The sequence below is a fragment of the Mustela erminea genome, chromosome 11, assembly GCF_009829155.1.
Source record: "Mustela erminea isolate mMusErm1 chromosome 11, mMusErm1.Pri, whole genome shotgun sequence".
Classification (NCBI taxonomy): Eukaryota; Metazoa; Chordata; class Mammalia; order Carnivora; family Mustelidae; genus Mustela; species Mustela erminea.
Genome location: NC_045624.1, coordinates 89,286,664 through 89,306,436, shown reverse-complemented (window position 1 = coordinate 89,306,436; position 19,773 = coordinate 89,286,664). Strand labels below are relative to the sequence as shown.

The following is a 19,773-nucleotide window of genomic DNA, read 5'->3' as shown; positions in this document are numbered from 1 at the left end:
AAATTGTATTTTACTACTACAAGTAGGAATTGATAAAGTAGGAGTTGAGTTCAGTTTTTATAAATGGATGTGTGTGTGTTCATCAAAGGAAAGTAGAAAGCATTTCTTTCTCCTAGACTTTATTTGACTCTTTATAACAAAGGCAAGATGATCTTCATTTCAGTTCTCTTAAAAGCCCAGCTTTTCACATGTTGAGATCTGTATCCACGTTCATAGAGTTGACTTAAGTCATTTTTATTTGTCCTACTCAAATGTAATTCACCTTTAAATATATTTGTTACACGTGTGCTTGGGTGCTTGGGTGGCTCAGTCAGTTAAGCATCCAGCTCTTGATTTCAGCTCAGGTCATGATCCCAGGGTCCTAGGATTGAGCCCCGTGCTGGGCCCCATGCACAGTAGGGAGTTCCCTTAGATGCTCTCTCTTTCTCCCACCCCCCATTTGCATGCACACACTCTCTCTCTCTCTCTCAAATAAATAAGTGAATCTTTAAAAAAAAAAACTTTACAGAGGACTTGATTAAAATCTGATCGGTATGAGAACAGTTTATATGTGGATTCTTTTCTCACATCAAACTACAGGAATTCTACATTAACTCTTAAAGCATTACATGTCCTCTCTCCTAAAACTCTTGTATTCAGAACTAAAAAGTGAGGAGTAGAAAGTTCTTAACTGTACTTCTACTGATCATCCATATACAGTATAATCTTAGCTAACTTCCTTTTCCAAACAAAATTTTAAATGTATAAAAATGAAAGTAAAACCCTCTTTTACCACCCATTTCATGGACTAGTATGATGGCTGTCAGATATAAATAGGATGGAGGTTTATTTTCATTCTTTCCTCCTTCCCTCCCTTCCTTTATTTACTTTTCTTTTTTGTTTTGTCTTGATGGCTTATTTCTGAGTTTTTGAGTGGAAGGACTATTGGCAGTGGCCAGAACATATTCCAAGAGTACTGCGCTGATGTGTGAAAACACCAGCACACACTGGGCTTTTGGGTCACATGTGCCTCAGGTCCGTCAGCTCTGAAGTATTGATGGAAGATGATCTTGTGCATACATTTGGGCTGATTGCGCTTCCCCATTCACGCTGTTCTCTCCACAGAGGTTCCTTCTGGCTGTGCCTGAAGTCCAACACATGATCTGAGTATTTCCAGTTTTCCAGTGAACGTTCATTTTTTAAATTTTTTTTGGCTGGGGACGGTTAGGAGGACATGATCTTCCCAGTTAAATATGAACTGTCATTTTGGTCATTTCTTTTTGTGCTGAATTCTTACAGCTCTCCACACAAGGAGATGCAAGCCAGGTGATTGGGCCTCTTACAGAAGGGCAGAGAAGAAACGTGGCAGTAGTGAATTCACTGTATAAGTTGCACCAATCAGTAACAAAGGTAATCATTATTTTATTTTAGTTTCTTTTACTTTCAGCTTTGTTCTTTTCACCTCAAATTTAGACAGCAAGGAATTATTGTTTAATTTTTGGCCAAGAATACAATGAAAACGTGATGACTGTAAAATAGGTTGCAGAAGGAACTCTTTTTAAACAGTTTCTGTTCCTGGCCTTTATCATTTGTGTCACTTTTCTCGATACATTTGGTTTAAAACATGAACTCTAGATCATCAGGCTTGAATGGTATAATCAACTTTACTGAGCAAATGATTTAAGGGTAAATCATATGTGTTTCATACCAATTAAAAAGCATAATTTCATGGGTGGGAGGTTGGGGTAAGCAGGTGGTAGGTATTAGAGAGGGCACGTATTGCATGGAGCACTGGGTGTGGTGCAAAAACAACAAATACTGTTATGCTGAAAAGAAATAAAAATTTTTTTTAAAAAAGCATAATTTCATAAGAACTCTTAATCCCTTCAACTTGCAAAGGTTCCATCTTTGCACAAAGAAGGAGGGAAGGAACTGCATTAAACACTGATTTTTTATGATATAATCACTGATGACTCCTTGGAAGTAAAAAATATATATCCTTTTTGCTATTGTTACTGTTGTTTTACTAGTGTTTGTTATTTGCTATTTTTTTTATGATGAATGTTAACTTGTTTGCCTTCATGTATTATTTCTAAGATGAACTGTATTTATAATTACCAAGAAAGCAACACTTTCAACCCAATCCTTGACTTTTGAATAGCTCATGTTTTCTCTTTATAAGTCATTTCCAAAATATTTAGTTAAGCAGAGAGATCAATATTTAGAAGACCTGAAGGAAGCCAAAGGTTAGGGGATGCTCTTGAGAACATGACCTTTATTTTAAGTTTTAATATGCTCAGTTACATTTTAGTATAATTATGTGACTATTTATTTACATCAATTTTTAACAAGTCCTGTGTCAGTTAGGAGTTTCCAAAAATGTGTATGTCACACATTAAAAAGAATATATTTTAAAGTGTTATTAACAAATAAATCTCAGAAAAGTAACAGAAGTAAATAAAGAATAAATGAAATATTTTCCATTCCCTTTCATTATTACTCTGAAGCCTCACAATCAATGAACGTTTCTCTTTCTTTAGGGTGATTTCAATGCTTTTATTGATACTTTCAGAATCTTCATAATATTTGTATCGTATTTGTAAATGTTTGACATTTGTATTTTAAAGGCTTGTCGAAAATTATAGTCAGCCTGGAGAAAATTGAATTTTTTAAAAGAAAAATGTAAATATGGCTTTAGACTGACCTTTTCAAGTTAAAACTTTATAATTAAAACCTATCTACAGTGAATAAAGGGAAGCCAACTCTTAGAATTCTTCATGTTTTGATTATTTGAAGTATATAGTATAATTGCCTTATGTAGTATAATTGCTTTATACAAGAAAGTAGTTTTCAACCTATCTTAACTAATAAATACTAATGAGTATCTAAAACATGTATGAGATGTAATCTAAAGTATTTATACTATTTTATGTGTCTGTGGAAACAGCTTTATCATGTTACGACCAAAATCAGTATTTATAAAAGTAAAAGACTTAAGCAAAACTCTGTTTCAAAACCTTGTTCTAGGTGGTTTCCAGTCAGAGCTCCTTCCCACCAGCAGCTGAGCAAACTATAATGTCAGCCCTAAAGGTAAAAGAATTCATCTTTGACGCTGTAGATCAAAGTGGTTTTAGAATTGTTTGGATGAGTGCAGGATGTCACATTTTAAAAATAATTTCAAATCCTCTGTACACACCAAAAGTAGCTGCTGATAATTATCCTAAAGAGAAAGAATGCATGTGTGTTTATATTTTCTAGAACTTAAAAATAAACCCTGTTGGTGTCTACAGATTGTGTTCTACTTATGAGAATTCTGTCATAAGCCAGGGAGGCAAGAGTCTTCAAGTCGTCACTGTATCTTCAGTCATTACAGCCTCGTATGATCCCAGTAATGTGGTGATTCTCTGCAAGGGTGATTTTGTTCCCTAGGGAACATGTAACAAAGCTCAAGATATTTCTGATGGTCATGACTGGGAGTGGGGTGCTCCTGGCATCTCGTGCTGGGGATGCTGTTACACATCTCGCAGAGCACAAGACAGCCCCAGACAAAAAGGAATTACTGGGCCCAAAACATCAATAATGCCAAGGTTGAGATACTCTAAAGTGTATCCATAAGGTGAGAAATCTGGGTAAATTCCTTTTTTTTTTTTTCCAACACACTAACACAAATACACTCTGGAAGTTTAATAAAAAATGACGTTGGTATGAGATTCAGAGCCATGTGTAGTTGACAGTGGGTAACTCTTCTAAAAAACAAGGATATTGGGCACCTGGGTGGCTCAGTGGGTTAAAGCTTCTGCCTTCGGCTCAGGTCATGATCCCAGGGTCCTGGGATCAAGCCCCATATCGGGCTCTCTGCTCAGCGGGGAGACTGCTTCCCCCTCTCTCTCTGCCTACCTCTCTGCCTACTTGTGATCTCTCTCTCTGTTAAATAAATAAATAAAATCTTTTAAAAAAAAAAAAAGGATATCATTCATTGTAATGATAGTAATAGATAACCTTTATTTAGCATCTGCTACTTGCCAGTCACATGCCATATATTGAAGTATTATAGCAACTGTTCAAGTTGTGTATTGTTATCCCTATGTTGCACAACTTAGAAATAGTAACTTGCTCAAAGTCCTGATGCTGGTGAACTCAGACCTCACTGACTCAAGAGAGTCATGTCTACTACACCTTGCCATCATCATTCATTGGCTTACTAAATGTTTTTTTGGTATTTAAGGAACACTATATAGCAGACTCTAGAGCCAAACTCCCTGTAGATGAATGCTGTCTCAGCTATTCAACTAGCCGTAGAACCTCAGACAAGTTAGTTATCTCTTGCCTTAGTTTCTTCGTCTGTAAAATGGTACAATATAACCATACAACCATAATAGATGTCAACGGTTCATTGGATTTAGATTATTTGGGTAGAGTTTAAAAAAGAGAGAGACAGAGACAGACACTACCAATGAACTCCAAGGAGAGATACCTTTATTTAAGAGAGTAAGGAAGCTACAAAGAAACAGCAGTGAGCTGAGGAAGAAGTTTTGGAGGGGATAGTTCACAATCCTAAAAGAGAAGGAAATTTCTGGGTTCAAATGCTGTCTATAGGTGACATGGATGGGGATTTAATAGGCCCCCAAACTTAAGGACACTAAATTCATTTGGAAGGTAGGAGAAGACAAGTCTGTTTTCCCTCAGCACAGTAAGGGTGCACTTGGATGTTTTCACTGTATTCTCTTTTTTCCCCAAATTGCTCATCTCATTGTGATGAAGTATTATTCATGCCTCCATCATAAAATAATTGTTTTTATTAAGAGTTCTCCAAGTTATCGATGATCATAAAAATAGCAGAAATCAGACCAATATGACAAATCAAAAGGTCTTAACATTCTTGTTTCCAAGCAGGGAACTTACAAAGTCTCCTTTTCCCGCAGTTCCACATTTTTTTCCTTCTCTTCTAGCAGTAGCTGTCAAACATATTTTGATCACTACCCAAGATAATAAATAGATTTTAGGGGCACCTGGGTGGCTCAGTTGTTGAATGTCTGTCTTTGGCTCAGGTCATAATCCCAAAGTCTCAGGATTGAGTCCCGCATTAGGCTGTGTGCTCACCGGGGAGTCTCCTTCTCTCTCTAACCCTCACCCTGCTTGTGCTCTCTCTCTCTCTCTCTCAAATAAATAAATAAAAACCTAAAAAAAAGAAAAAGAAATACTTTTTACTTTGTGACCCCATGCACAATACATAATTTATAAACATATACACACACATATACTTGTATAGAATATACATCTACATGTATTTCTGTAATTGAAACAAAGTTTCACAGAACAATGTTTTTCCTTATTTTATGTGATACATGCTTATATTTTCTATGTTCATGTGTTACTTTTTTCTTTTAAGACTTTATTTATTTGAGGGAGAGCACGTGCATGTGGGGTGGTGGGGTGCTGGGCATTGGGAGAAGGAGAGAGAAAATCATAAGCAGGCTCCATGCCCAGCTCGGAGCCTGACAGTGGGCTCCGTCTCACCATCCTGAGATCATGACCTGAGCTGAAATCAAGAGTCGGCCACTTAACTGACTGAGCCACTCAGGTGCCCTCCTCATCCATTACTTTTTTAAAACATTCTGATAGTGATTGACTAAATTGGTTTTTTGACCCCTAAGGATCACAGCTCATAGTTTGAGAAAGTTCAGTTTGTGGGTTAAGACAAAGTGCCTACACTTTGCTTGATTATAAAAGTCTCCTGAAAAATTAAAAATAGAAATTCTTCAGGGGCACCTGGGTGGCTCAGTCAGGTAAGTGTCAACTCCCGATTTGGGCTCTGGTCGTAATCTCAGGGTTGTGGGATTGAGCACCACATCAGGTTCAGCACAGAGTCTGCTTGAGATCGCCTCCTCTCCTACCCCCTCTGTACTTGCTCTCTCTCTCTCAAATAATAAAATCTTTTTTTTTTTTAAGATTTTATTTATTTATTTGACAGAGAGAGATCACAAGTAGGCAGAGAGGCAGGCAGAGAGAGAGGAGGAAGCAGGCTCCCTGCTGAGCGGAGAGCCCGATGCGGGACTCGATACCAGGACCCTGAGATCACGACCTGAGCCGAAGGCAGCGGCTTTAACCCACTGAGCCACAAGAAATTTTTCAAAAACTCTAAGTATATGGTGTGCTCTCTGAATCTGTATTTTTAGCATACAACAAAGGTTATTCCTGTTGTTAGTCACTTGGGACTGGGAGTTGAGGCTAGTGCAGGGAAAATTCCCTGTTCTTGGGCTCCTGCCCTCACTCTTGGGTTTGCTCGCTAGAGCCAGGGCCCCAGGGAGCTGGGTGCTGGTTTGCTGAGGCATCGCCAGTGTTGGCCTTGAGAACTGGGTGAGAGAAGACGAGCATTTGGTTTGTCTCCTCTGCAGTGGCCCTGACAAGTAGATACTTAACAGCATATGTTAACGGAACTCAAACAGTTGTGACCTTGCTTTTTAAGTTAAATCATATAAAAACCGGATGACATATTAAGTAAAAAACAAAACCTTCTGACTTAAAGAAAAAAGAGAACCTCGAATTTTAAAATTGTAGGAGACTTAATATATTACTTTGAATCGGGGTAGAATGTTAGGGTACATAAATGATTGCAGCCCAAGAATCAAAAATCTATATGCGTTTGTTATTTGATAGAGAACGTATGTTTTTTTAAGATTTATTTATTTGAGAAAGAGAGAGAACAGGGGGAGAGGCAGGGGGAGAGACTCTCAAGCAGACTCCCTATTGAGCACAGAGGGAGAAGCGGGGCTCCATCCTACAATGATGACATCATGACCTGAGGTGAAGGCAGACACTTAACCTACTCAGCCACCCAGGTGCCCCTTGATAAAGAAGATATTAAATATATGTTTCACTTACTAAAAATGTGGGTAAGGATACATAACAGTCTTTTCTTCTCTACCTTGTTGAGATGTTATCCAGAATTAAAGGTTATTTTAGACTTGAGGTTTAACATCTCGTAATGATCTACTATGCCATGGATGGCCCAATTAATATTAATTTAGAGCCATTTCATTATACCCACTATCAGCTGTAAGTAGCATTTAAAAACCTTGATCCATTTATTACTGAGATTTCTTTATATGGGTAGTGATGGTATTGCTAGGTTTATATATGACAATTTTTCATTTCTCCCTTAATGTGTGGGTTTGTGTTCTATATGAGAGAATAATCCAGATTGCTGAGGCTTCTATATTTTTATAATCTTATCTATTTTAGGTAAACCTTTGGAAAATGTATGACACACTTCCCTGCTTTGTAAAGAGCTTATGAAATAGAACCTAGTCTTCTTTCTCTGTTCTCTCCGGTAGTCCTTAATCCTCTACCATTCCTGTTTTGTATTTCCCCTAAGTGGGAAGCCAGAATGAGCATTTTCTGTGTAAACTATCATATTGTGTGCAAGTAGATGCCTGTTTTCCCCCATCTTGTTTCTCTGGCTAGAACCCCTAGTGTAAGTGTTCTAATCGGAACTGGTGAGAATGGATGTTGGTGAGTGCTTTCCTGACTGGGGGAAAGCACTCCATCATATTCTCCTATTTTGATTATGATGTTAGGTGGCCTTTATCAGATACAACAAGTTCCCTTCCATTCCTAGCTTACTGACACTTTTTTTAAATTATAAATTGTATTTTATCAAATAGTTTTTTCTCTATTGAAATTATCAGATAGTTTTACTCCTTTATTCTGTTAATAAAATACAGAAGTTTATTTTCAAATGTCAAACCCACCTTGGTTATGATGCATTACCCTTTTTATATATTCCTGGATTTGATCTACTTAATTTTTGTTAAAGATGTTTGCATCTGGGGCACCTGGGTGGCTCATTCATTAAACCTCTGCCTTTGGCTCAGGTCATAGTCCCAGGGTCCTGGGATAGAGCCCTGTATCAGGCTCCCTGCTCTGCAGGAAGCCTGCTTCTCCCTCTCCTGCTTGTGCTCCCTCTCTCACTGTCTCTTTCTCTCTCTTTCTCCCTGTGTCAAATAAATAAGTAAATAAAATTATTTTAAAAAGATGTTTACATCTGTAATCATAAGGGATACTGGTACGTAGTTTTCTTGTAGTTTCTTTGTCTGCTTTTGGTATCAAGCTATTACTACCCTCATTAATTAGGTTTAGAAGTATTTCCTCCTGCTCTGTTTTCTGAAAGAACTTGTATTGTTATCTTCTTACATGCTTAGTAGAATTCACCAGTGAAACCATCAGAACCTGTGGTTTTTTTTGTAGGAAGTTTATAACTACAGACTTGATTGGTTTAGCAGGTGAAAGGCTATTCAAGTTATGTTTCTTTTTTAATGAGCTTTGATACTTTTTGACTTTCCAGATATTTATCTATTCATCTAAGTTCCCTGATTGTCAGGATAGAGTTGTACATAATATTCTTACTGTCCTTTTAATGTCATTAGAACCCATAGTGATAACCTCCTTTTAATTGTTTCTTTTAGTGTTTGTGTTCTCTGTCTCTCTCTTTTTTTCTTTTCCATCAGTTTAGCTAGGGGTTTACCAGTTTTGTTGATCTTTTCAGAGGACCAACTTTTGACTTGACTGACATTCTCTGTCTTTCTTTTTCATTGATTTCTGCTTTTGTCTTTTTTATTTCCATCTACTTTGGATTTTCTTTGCCTTTTTTTTTTTTTAAGATTTTATTTATTTATCTGACAGACAGAGATTACAAGTAGGCAGAGAGGCAGGCAGAGAGAGAGGAAGGGAAGCAAGCTCTCTGCTGAGCAGCGAGCCCGATGGGGGTCTCGATCCCAGGACCCTGGGATCATGACCTGAGCCGAAGGCAGAGGCCTTAACCCACTGAGCCACCCAGGACCCCTCTTTGCCTTTTTTTTTTTTTAATATGTTATATTATTGATTTTTAGACCTTTGCACTCCCAAAATAACAAGTTGTAAATTTCCCTCTAAGCACTTAAATTTTGATATGTTATGCTTTTATCTTCATTCAGTTTAAAATATTTTCTGATTTCCTTTGCAATTTCTTCTTTGATTCATGGGTTATTTATAAGTGGGGTTTTTTTTTTAACTTCTAATGATTTCTGATTTTCCTAGATGTCTTATTGATTTTTCAGTTTAATTCTGTTATCAGAGAACATACTCTGTATTGTTGCAGTTCTTTAAATTTATTGAGTCTAGTTTTATGTCGTCTGTCTTGATGAATGAACGTGTGCTTGACAAAAACGTGTAATCTACAGTCGTTGAGTAGAGTGTTATATAAATAGCAGTTAGGTCAAGGTAGTGGTAATGTATTTAGTGATACTGTGTTTAGATCTTCTGTGTCTCTACTGATATTTTATGTAGTCTATCAATTGCTGAAAGGCAGAAGTTACAATTTTCTACCGTGATTGTGGACCTTTTAAGTCTGTCAATTCTTGATGCCTCAATTTTGAAGCTATTGACTAGTTCCGTTAAAGCTATGTTACATACGTATTTATTATTGTTATACCTTCCTGATGAACTGATGCTTTCATCATTATGAAATATTTAGCTTTGTTAATACTGTAGCTACTTCAGCCTTTTTATGCTCAGTTTTTACATGGTATATCTTCTGTCCATTTACTTTCAACTCCTCTGTGTCTTTCTTTTTTAAAGTGTATCTCCTCAAGGGAGTAAATAGTTGTCTTTTTTTTTCTGTTCTGATAATCTCTACCTTTTAATTAGAGTGTTTAGTCCAGTGACATTATATAATTATTAATAAGGTTTTATTTAGGTGTATCCTATTATCTAGTTTTTATTTATCCATTTGTTTTGTTTGTTCAGTTTTTTTGCTTTCCTCTTTTCCCCCTTTTCTGTTTCCTTTTGGATTCTTTGAAATTTTTTTGATTCCATTTTTATTTATTTATTAGATTTTTATCTGTACCTTTTCATGTGATTTTTTTAGGGGTTCTTCTGTGGATTACCATGTATATCCTTAAGTTTCCATAATCTTCATAGAGTCAATATTGTGCCATAGTATATAAAATACAGAAACCTCCTATTTATAGAAGTACATTTACATCTGCATGCATCTAGTTTTTAGTTTAAAATTTTTTAGTTTAAAATATCCATTTGGTTCTTTTTTACACTTTCAGTCACTCTGCTGAGGTTTCCTGTTGTATACTGTTTATATGGTTCCTATTGTTTATTTATTTATTTATTTTTTTACTTCGCTGAGGTTTTCTCCTAATAATTTAGAGTCTGGATCATCTCAAGGTTGGCAGATGATCTTTCTCCTTGAAAACTGATATCATTTCCAAGCTTTTTGAATATTTAGTAATTTTTAACGTATCCTGGACTTCGTAAATGTTATGTTGTATAGACTCACTATTTTGTTTTGTTTTGTTTTGTTTTTTTAACATTGCTTCTGAGTGTTGATGGTATTTCTTTAGCGATTAATCAGCCTGATTAGCCGCTGATTGTACACTGTCATACCTGCAGCTGGCCATGCCTCAGACCTCAGTTCAATTCTCAAGCCTTGGTTGCCAGCCGCTTTGTGTTTGCTTTGCACAGGCATGGTTGATGAGTCAGCTGCAGAATAGTGCTGAGTTTAAATATAGAATTAGGCATTCTTCTCTGGCTTTCTCCTTTCTGAGGTTCCCATCTCACTCTCTAGCAGCCCTGGTTGGACCAGGGCTCCTTTCCATTGTTCCTTTAGCCTGAAAGACTGCTGGATTTGTTTTGTTTTGTTTTTCTCTCAGAGTTTTAGCCACCCTGCCTTGCCACCACCATGACTGTAGGCGCTCTTTGGACAAAGTCACAGAAAATGGAGAACTCACTTCTGTGGCTTGCCCTTAGAGGGCAGATTCCCACGGCCCTCTAAAACTACCTGCTTTTTCCCCCATCTCTGAGCCCTCTAGTATGTCGTTTATTTGTCCTCTTTGTAGGAGGGTCTATAGTTAGGTATCATTCCTTCATATAGAGCAGAAAACTTGCCCCTCTTTCTTGAAATCTTGTCCATTTATTTCTACCGTACTCTAAGGTCTCTTCCTTCTTCTCTGCTGCCAGTGGAGAAAACGTAACCAAAAGCTCACTGGAGTCACGTACACCTAGGAAATCCCAGTCCTTCTGCTTGTTCACTTAAGGACAGTGTCTTTCCCTTCACTTTAGTCTCCCCATCGATAAAGATTACATTCCCTACCTGTAAGTTAGAGATTTTAATATTTTTAGAGGAAGGAGTAATTGAATTTTAAGCAGAATTACAATATCTGAGTCACATAGCACAGTACCCGGCACATAATATATACTAAATAAAAATCTTACCCCTCTTACTCCTTCATGGGCTTCTCCTCTTCTGAATGACTTCAAAACGGCATTTAGCCTTACTCTACAAACCATCCTCTGGATCTCATTGACTCTTTCAGCTTCCCTCTTAAAAGCCAAAGACTACCAAATCTAGTCAAAATGTGTCAAAAACTACAAATATAAATATTTCAGTATCTCCTGGATAGCCCATAGGGATTTCCCATGTGCCCTCCAAGAAATTCATGTCCAAATCTGAACCCATCATTTTCTCTCTGCATCCCCAAGTCAACCTGCTTCTTCTGCGTTTAGACATCCAGTTAATAATATCAGATCATGAAAGAAAAAAAAAATCTAGGTGTACTCTTAAATCTCTCTGCTCCATATTTCTCAAATGTAACTACGCAGTCCTGCCATTCTCCAGCCTATCTCCTTGTATCTGTTCCTACTGCCTCTGATTTGGTTTGGGCTCTCACAATTTTGCTTTGATGCTACTACTGCCTTTGGTCTATTTACCCGATCTACCACCCAACATAATGTTTCCCAAATTCAAATCTTTAACCATATTTTCAGCCCCATCTTTCCTCACTTGGTTCTTACTACTTGTCCTTTGAAAGTCAGTTTAGACAGTGCCTTTCATTTTCCAGATCATCTCAGTGTGGGGGAGGTTTCTCCCACAATCTCTTAGCACCCTGTACAGCTTTGATGGGACTGTAAGTTGTTCTCTGCTGTCACTAGACTGTGAACTCCCTGAGGGCAGACTCTGTGCTGTTGCTCAGGCGTTGCTCACTCGCTCTCGCTCTCTCCTTGCCTCCCTCTTGCTCTCTGTCCCCACAGACAGTATGCATACTTTTATCAGAGACTAAGGGCTAGAGATGACACTTAGGAATTTAATGAATAAGTTTTCTTTATTTTAACGTTTTCTGATTGATTTCTAGCATTCATATGAGGCAAAAGCCATGCATCTCCACTGTATGTAATCATCATTGAAATATATATATTTGAATTTTAGATTTTAAGTGTATACTTAGTCCCAGTCAGTATTTTCCCACTAAAAACCTGTAACTAAGGCCAAGGGGTCTTTGTAACTTAACCAGTGATCATACCTCACTGTCAAACAGTTCTCAGCCTTGGCACTGTTGACATTTTAGGCTGTGTAGTTCTTTGTTGTGGGAGATTGTCCCATGCATTGTCGGTTTCATAGTGGCATCCCTGTGCTAGATCCACTAGAGGCCAGTAGCAAATGCCCATGCCAGAGGCCCTAGTACTAGGTGTCTGTGACAAAAATTGGGAAGGGAAGATGGCACCAAGTACCAAAAGTATGCCTACTGAATAGGAACTTAATCCATGAAATGCCTCACTCTTCTGCCCTGTAAGAACCACAAGCATATGTATTACAATCCCTCTGGTTACAGCCATACGATGTTGTTCCAGTTTTGAAGAATGACTTTTGGTCTCCCCTCATCCTTTTCAGAAACCACAAAATGTGTTCATTTGATCTTTGTACACTTGACCTTTGTACGTAGTACTGCTCCTCACTCCTCCTTCCTCCAGGAGCTCATTTGACCATGAAACTTCCTGAAAATTTGAGAGGAGTGGGGGAGTTGAAATTTGCAGAGCCATGTTCCAGATATTATTGGCTTTAAGGATCACTCCCAGCAGCAGTTGGGAGAGGAACAGGCTTCTCTTGAGCTTATTACAGTTCAAACACTGTATATAGTTGGGATTTGATATAAAAAACTTCTAGTCAGAATGCTTCTCCCAGGGGTGCCTGGGTGGCTTAGTGGGTTAAGCCTCTGCCTTCCTCTCAGGTCATGATCCCAGGGTCCTAGGTTGGAGCCCCGCATTGGGCTCCCTGCTCAGCGGGGAGCCTGCTTCCCTTCCTCTCTCTGCCTGCCTTTCTGCCTATTTGTGATCTCTGTCTGTCAAATAAATAAATAAAATCTTAAAAAAAAAAAAAAAGGCTGCTTCTCCCATCTCCCATTTCTTTGTGTTGGTCTTTAATTTTGCCTGTCCTTCCTTTTTCTTGTTAGACAGTCCATGCTCTTATGGGAAGCGCTCTGCAGCCCTTGCTGACTTCAGTGGGAGACGCTATAGAGGCCATAATCATCACCATGCATCAGGAAGATTTTTCTGGGTAAGCATTTTGAACCACAGTCTTCACTAGCCTTTGCCACATTGGTTTTTCTCTCACGCACCTCCGCCCTTCCTCCCTGTTGCCCTGTAGGCCTTGTTCCTCTTATGACCGGTTTGGCCTCCAACCTCATACTACTTTATCCATTGTGAGCACCATTAGCTGATTAAAATTTTTCAGTTCTTGCTTTCATCCTTTCTCTCCTGTCATTGAAACAGAATCATTAACATTTGCAGGACTCAGCTTGGCACTGCAGGATTTCTGGTCGCTGGTACCATCTTCTCTTTTCAAGCTGATCCTGATCCTTCTTTCTCACAAATGCCCTGTACTTAAGCTTCTGGCGTAGGCATGTTATTTCTTATATAAAATGTCCCAGCTGTGCCACGATGCTAGTCTGAATCCTGCTCTGGCCTTGAAGGCACGCTGCATCCAGACCCCTGCAAGAATCACTTTCATTTCTCAGAGTCTTGTGGCAGTCTGATCTGGTCGTGTCACACCTGGCCTAATCAGTGCTTCGGGACCATCCCACAGCTGTTTACGGGAGTACGGCTTACCTGTATCCTATGTGTCTTGAGAATAAAAATCATAGGTTTTAACCTAATATTCACTGAAATGTTTTTAAGGAGAGGAAAATGGTTTGAGCTCCCTGTATTAAGACATTATTTGTAGAGAATTTGGAATAGTTATTTGCACATGCTTTGAGTGATTTTTCTTAACCATACTCTAGAGCTAAACATTTGAATACTATTGCGTAGATATGTGTTTTATCTTCCTAATTCATAGTTACTGTTTTAGAATTTTCCTATTTGTATTTCTTTTCATATTGTTTAAATATCTACATTATTAAATGTCCAGCCACTAGTCTAGCTGTTGCTAGAAAACTGTGTGAATTTTACACTGTCCTTTAATTTTTCAAACCCCGTATCTCATTCACAAAATATCATTTGAAGGGTAAAAAGTTATCCCTCTTTTTAATAGTGGAATGAAGCACAGAGGGTCAAGTATATTATACACAAAATGCAGTAATATTTGGAGCTAAGAATACAAAACTGCTGACTTAGCAGTATTTGGAAGGAAATGCATTTTGCTCAGAAGTGATCTGAAATGTCCCAGTTAGACCAATCCTCGATGCCTGTGAGAAGGAAGCAGAAAGCGAAGGCTCATTCTGTAAGAGTGCTCAGCTACTTACCTCAGCTGCTGTTTACGTTAGGGAACCGCAGCTACTGCCTGTAGCCAGTGGACTGGGCATTAAAGTTGGTCTCCCTAGTAGGTATGTCCTTACTAGTTTGCTTAAATACTAGGGAGCCAGATGACCGGTCATATGTTGCCACAAGTAGGAAGCATTATTTTAAGGTGTGTAACACTGCCCTTAATTTTTCCCCCAAATGGCTTTTAACAGTCCCATTTCCGCTCTGTCTACATATGGCAGACATTTGAGATATTTGGAATTATTGCCCCAGGGCAGTAATTTTCTCACTTTCTAGAACTTTGATACTAGTAATTACTAGGAATTCTGTCATTTCATTTCCCATATCAAATGTGTGGCTTGAATGAAATAAAAGGTGAAGTTAGATGAAACTAGTCAAGAAGTAGGAATCACTTTTATAGTAGGGCCAGGGGTCACACTAGGAAAAATAGTAGTGAACAGCTGCCCTTGAAAGCCCTCTATATTTATTCTAGGTAAAAGGAATAAAGCAGATTACCTTGTCAGCTGGCCGTATATGGAGTGTGGTTACAGAATCCCTCTGCTACTTAAAAAGTAACACCCAACACAGTCTCCTGGTATATGAAATGTATTTAATAGGACCAGTGTGTTTTTCTCCAAATTAGAGAAAGCTCAAAATGTAAATGTCTGATGGACGTAGTACATTGATTGAAATTCTTTCATTTAAAGTAAAATGACTCATCTCTGATTATAGCTTGAATGGGGGAGGAAGGGCAGTAAAAGTAGGAAGACCCTAGATCCTGAAGTGACGGATGAGCCCCTCGGCTGCAGGGAGAGTGCGCGCACGCCCCCAAAAGATAGGGGACCTGAAGGTGATCATCTGTCACTTTTCAGGTGTGCATCTGCTTAGTCCTTCTGCCTTCAGCTTGCACACACAGGCTTTCTTGATAAAGACCCTTACATTTCTGCACAGCTTACGGTTGCACTGGATCAGCTGAAAATCTCTTTCTAAAAGCTTCAGCGTAATTGGGAAAACTGTGCTGTAGCCATGACCAGGCACATTTCATATGCTAATAAATTTAAATCAAGCTTCTAATCCATACTAAGAATTGATAATACCTATTTCCAAATTTTGTCTGGTGGATTATTTTACTTATATTGCCATGTGCTTGGAACTGGTTTTATTTATTTATTTTTCAAAGTTTTATTTATTTATTTAACAGGGGTCACAAGCAGGCAGAGAGGCAGGCAGGGTGGGGAGGCGGGGGAGGAGAGCAGTCTCCCCGCTGAGCAGAGAGCCTGATGTGGGCTCCATCCCAGGACCCTGAGATCATGACCTGAGCCGAAGGCAGAGGCTTAACCCACTGAGCCACCCAGGTTCCCCTGGAACTGGTTATAGTATATTGTTTTCTAATCTTCATGGAAATAATTTCAACTGACCAGATAAAAGCCCTTGAAACACTCCTCTGGAGTAGCTCAAGGCAACCACAGTGCTTTCGATAAAGCCAAAAAAAACGTGAACAAGATTGGTACCTTTTTTCCCCCCTCCAACCTAGTCTGTTGAACTGAACAAAGATAGGCTGTGCAACGGTCTGAATCTGGCACAGCCAAACCCATCTAAGATTGCTGTTGTCAGCTGAGCCTGTACCGAGCAGCACTTGGCTGTGATCCTGCAGGCAGCAGTGGGTCTGTCATGCTCCCCCTCCATGGCCTTGCCTTAGTTAGGACATTCTCTTTTACACCTGAACAAACTCTCTCCCTTCTGGAACTTAGGACTGGTTTCTCTATTTCTATCTGCTTCTGGAAATAGAAGACCTTTGGTTAACATCCTCTGATAATAAGCATTCATTGCTGTCTTTGAAAATAATTAAGTTCGCCTCATTCTCTTGCTCTAGGCATTTGAGTCATATCTGTTATTCTTCTTTAGACCATTGCCACTTTTTCTACGTCATTCCCAGAATATGGAAACACTCATTTTTTTGAAGACGATTCAGCACTTTGTAGCCAATGATCTCATTGGTTAGCTAATTAATATCAGGTGATTTCTAATTTTGGTATAACTTCTTTCCTATAAATATTTCACATTCTTTTAATATATTCCTTAAAGAGCAATTATAAACACTTATAAATTATAAATAGTATTTCATGGAGCATCAGCTGGCATCATCTGTTGATCCAAATTAAAGCCTTTGCAAACCTCATCATCTGGGAGGAAAAAATTGCATACCATGTGTATTGTTGCATAACCAGTCCCACAGGCAGAAATCTACTATTGGGCTGATCAGATTAAATAGCACAGGAGCAGAAATATCTTTGCCAAGAATTTGTTTGGGGAAGGCAGTGTTTTCTGCCCTTACAAAGTGTAAAATGCTATTTCAGGCTTCATTATTGATTTATTCACTAACCAGGCAAAACATATGAGTGCATGGAGATTCGTAAAGCTGAGAAGGACCTTGAGAGGTCAGAGAGTGCATAAGGCACTGTATGAATCACCCGAGACAGATGGTTGGCCGTTTCATTCTTAATAATCTCTAGGTAAAGGGATGCTAAGATTTCTTCAGTAATCTTCCTAGCATCTTAAAACAGTCTTTATAATTTAAACATTGTTTTATGCTCCTTAATTCTTAGTAAAAATAAGCAATACCTTTTTAACCACTACGGGGGAAAAAATGGTTTAGGATTGAAATAGCAGGTGGGGGCGGTGGTGGGCAAAAGTTGAATGGTAGCTGTTAGTACATCAGCTGTTTTTTCCCTTTCGCAGGTCACTACCCTGCTCAGGAAAGCCTGATGTTCCTTGTTCTCTGTACATGAAGGAGCTTCAGGGTTTCATTGCCAGAGTTATGAGTGACTACTTTAAACACTTTGAATGCTTGGATTTTGTCTTTGACAACACAGAAGCTATCGCCCAAAGAGCAATTGAACTTTTTATTCGCAATGCCAGTCTCATACGACCTCTTGGTGAAGGTGGGAAAGTACGACTTGCTGCTGATTTTGCTCAGGTAAATGGAGCTCCACAGCTACAAGGGGGGGGTGCATTTCCACCCCCACATTATCTATTCATTGAAAGACTAAGTATATATTCTTTAGTGTTTTAAAGAGTTGAAGCAGAAAAAAAAAAAATTCTTAAACTAAACTGGTAAGAAAAAGAGAAGAGTTTAAAGAGACTTTCATACCTTTCATACAAGAGAAAAAGAGATTTTTCCTCTTTGTATTTAATGAATGAATCATCCCTCATCTTTGAGATTTCAAGGTTAAGGTGAAGTAGCTCATTCCATAGGACAAAACATATCTCACTTCTACATAATGTAGGGCTTTCTTACTATTTTATTATCCCATGAGGTTAGTATTGAGAAGAGTAATTGATTAATTTTGCTGGGAATTAAGATAGGCAATGACATTTCCTTCAAATACTGTTTTCCTGTGAAGAGAAAGAACTCCCAGTGCATCTGTAATCCCCTAGAGGCCAGCTCAGTGTTCCAAGACAACGTTCGAATCCATTTGTATCCAGTGGGCCATGTACATCGCGGGCTGATTGGTTTCCCTCTGTTGAACAGAGTACCTTTCTGGTCTTTGGCCGCCCTTGAAATCATTCCAGGCTCTCAAACCATGATCACCTCTTATAGAACAGGGGTTTTCCTTTTTTTTTTTTTAGACAGACTTTTTTGAAGGCTTCCAGTAGTATTAGAGGCAAAGAAGAAACACCTCAAACATACCCGTGAATAAAAAGGTGCCGAAACAGATCACTCGTATTTATGTAGCATGTCAAAGATGGACTCATTTTTTATGCTTTTCAGAACTGTTAACTTTACTCATCTACAGGAGTTATTCAGATGGATTATTCATAATATGCCAGATCTCCCAGCTAATAAAGGTAGTTGTATTTAATGTTCTTATTTATCCCTGTGTGTATCTGGGAGCGAGTCTGGATTCATTATTCCCACACCGAGGAGCAGATGTGGGAGACTCCTTGTATGGAGGGTGGTTGTCAGACTCATTCATACCTGTCCAGAAGGAACAGGTACATTGTTGAGTGTTTCAAGATCTGGGCTCTTTGCATACTAATTGGTCTAGAATTAGTCATTTTCATCCTCAAATGATATGCCTGCCACTAGACCATAGTATTCCTTTGGGAAATATACCTTAGGTAGCCTAGACCTAAAAATAGGAATTAAATGTTACCATTAATGTTGCTCCTTTGATCTTTCCCATTTTCAGAAGCTTCCTTCTCATGCCCGTGTACACTTTGCATTAATGCTACAGGTAAACCTCAGCTTAAAGAGGACTGTCTGTAAGTCCCCTACTGGGGTCACGGGCTGCTCAGGGACTGAAAACACCAGGACGCACCAAGTCCTGCTCTTGTTTGTTAAAAACACTGTGGGCTCTACTGAAATGAGCGTCTGTTCTCTTGTCTCCCCCTTTCCGCCTGAATTTTGTTTTTATTTTCCTCTCCTCTTCCCTCAGCGGGCCTCCCTCCCCCACCAGTTGATTTGCATTCTGCTCCAGCTGGTTCTTGAGTCACTTTCCTGGAGGCAGCACTTCCAGTCCGAGGAGAGTGGCAGTGAGCGGGAGATGGCCAAAATGAGTGCCGGCGCCACGCCAGGCAGCCTGTTCGGCCCGAGTTTTCTCTTCTGAGTCCTGAAGGATGGAAGGCATTGTCCTGTAACCCTTGCTCCTGCAGCCAGCACCTGCTCAAAATGCAAAGCCCCTGGTGGCACGTTGAGCTCCCACCCCCTCAGAAACTGCATTATTCAGACTTTGATCGGGCGCCCCTTCTCTCTAGTGTTGCACAACCCACTGGCCCTTTTCTCAGGTCCCTTCCGGTAAGATAAATGAAACTCATTAGTCCTTACCACTAACTTAAGCTCCAGGGCATCCTGTTTTCCATTCCTTCAATAGAGAAACTGCATCATTTATTCAGTGTGAAGCCCCCCGCCGTGACACGGGTCGCTGCACTGCCTGTGGTGCTGATTCCTTTGTTCCCTCCCGGACAGTGTGTCCCAGTTTTCAGAGCACCCTGCCCAGCCCCTCACCTTGCAGATGGTTCCCCACCCGGCGGCTTGTGGACGCAGGAGAGACAGGTAGAAGCGCCGTCCCATTTGTGACCAGTGGCTTTGGTAAACAGGATCCACCTACGCCGCCCCCCCCCCATTTTTAAGAAAATGACAGTGAATTGGGGGTTTTAATTTGATGTGGTCTCTTGCCACCCCTGCTGTCCCGTGATGCTACCCCTCAGCTTTCACGACCGTGCTTGGTT

General features: G+C 39.3%; 1 protein-coding gene across 3 annotated transcripts in view; it reads left to right on the top strand.

Moving 5' to 3' along the window:
- COG5 (component of oligomeric golgi complex 5) overlaps positions 1 to 19,773 on the top strand; it is a 293,532-nt gene that overhangs the window by 254,537 nt on the left and 19,222 nt on the right. For all 3 annotated transcript variants that reach the window (XM_032304091.1, XM_032304089.1, XM_032304090.1), the window contains 4 exons: positions 1,279 to 1,389; positions 3,007 to 3,069; positions 13,254 to 13,357; positions 17,281 to 17,518. In XM_032304091.1, the coding sequence (XP_032159982.1) occupies positions 1,279 to 1,389; positions 3,007 to 3,069; positions 13,254 to 13,357; positions 17,281 to 17,518 (516 nt within the window). The remainder of the gene's footprint in view (positions 1 to 1,278; positions 1,390 to 3,006; positions 3,070 to 13,253; positions 13,358 to 17,280; positions 17,519 to 19,773) is intronic.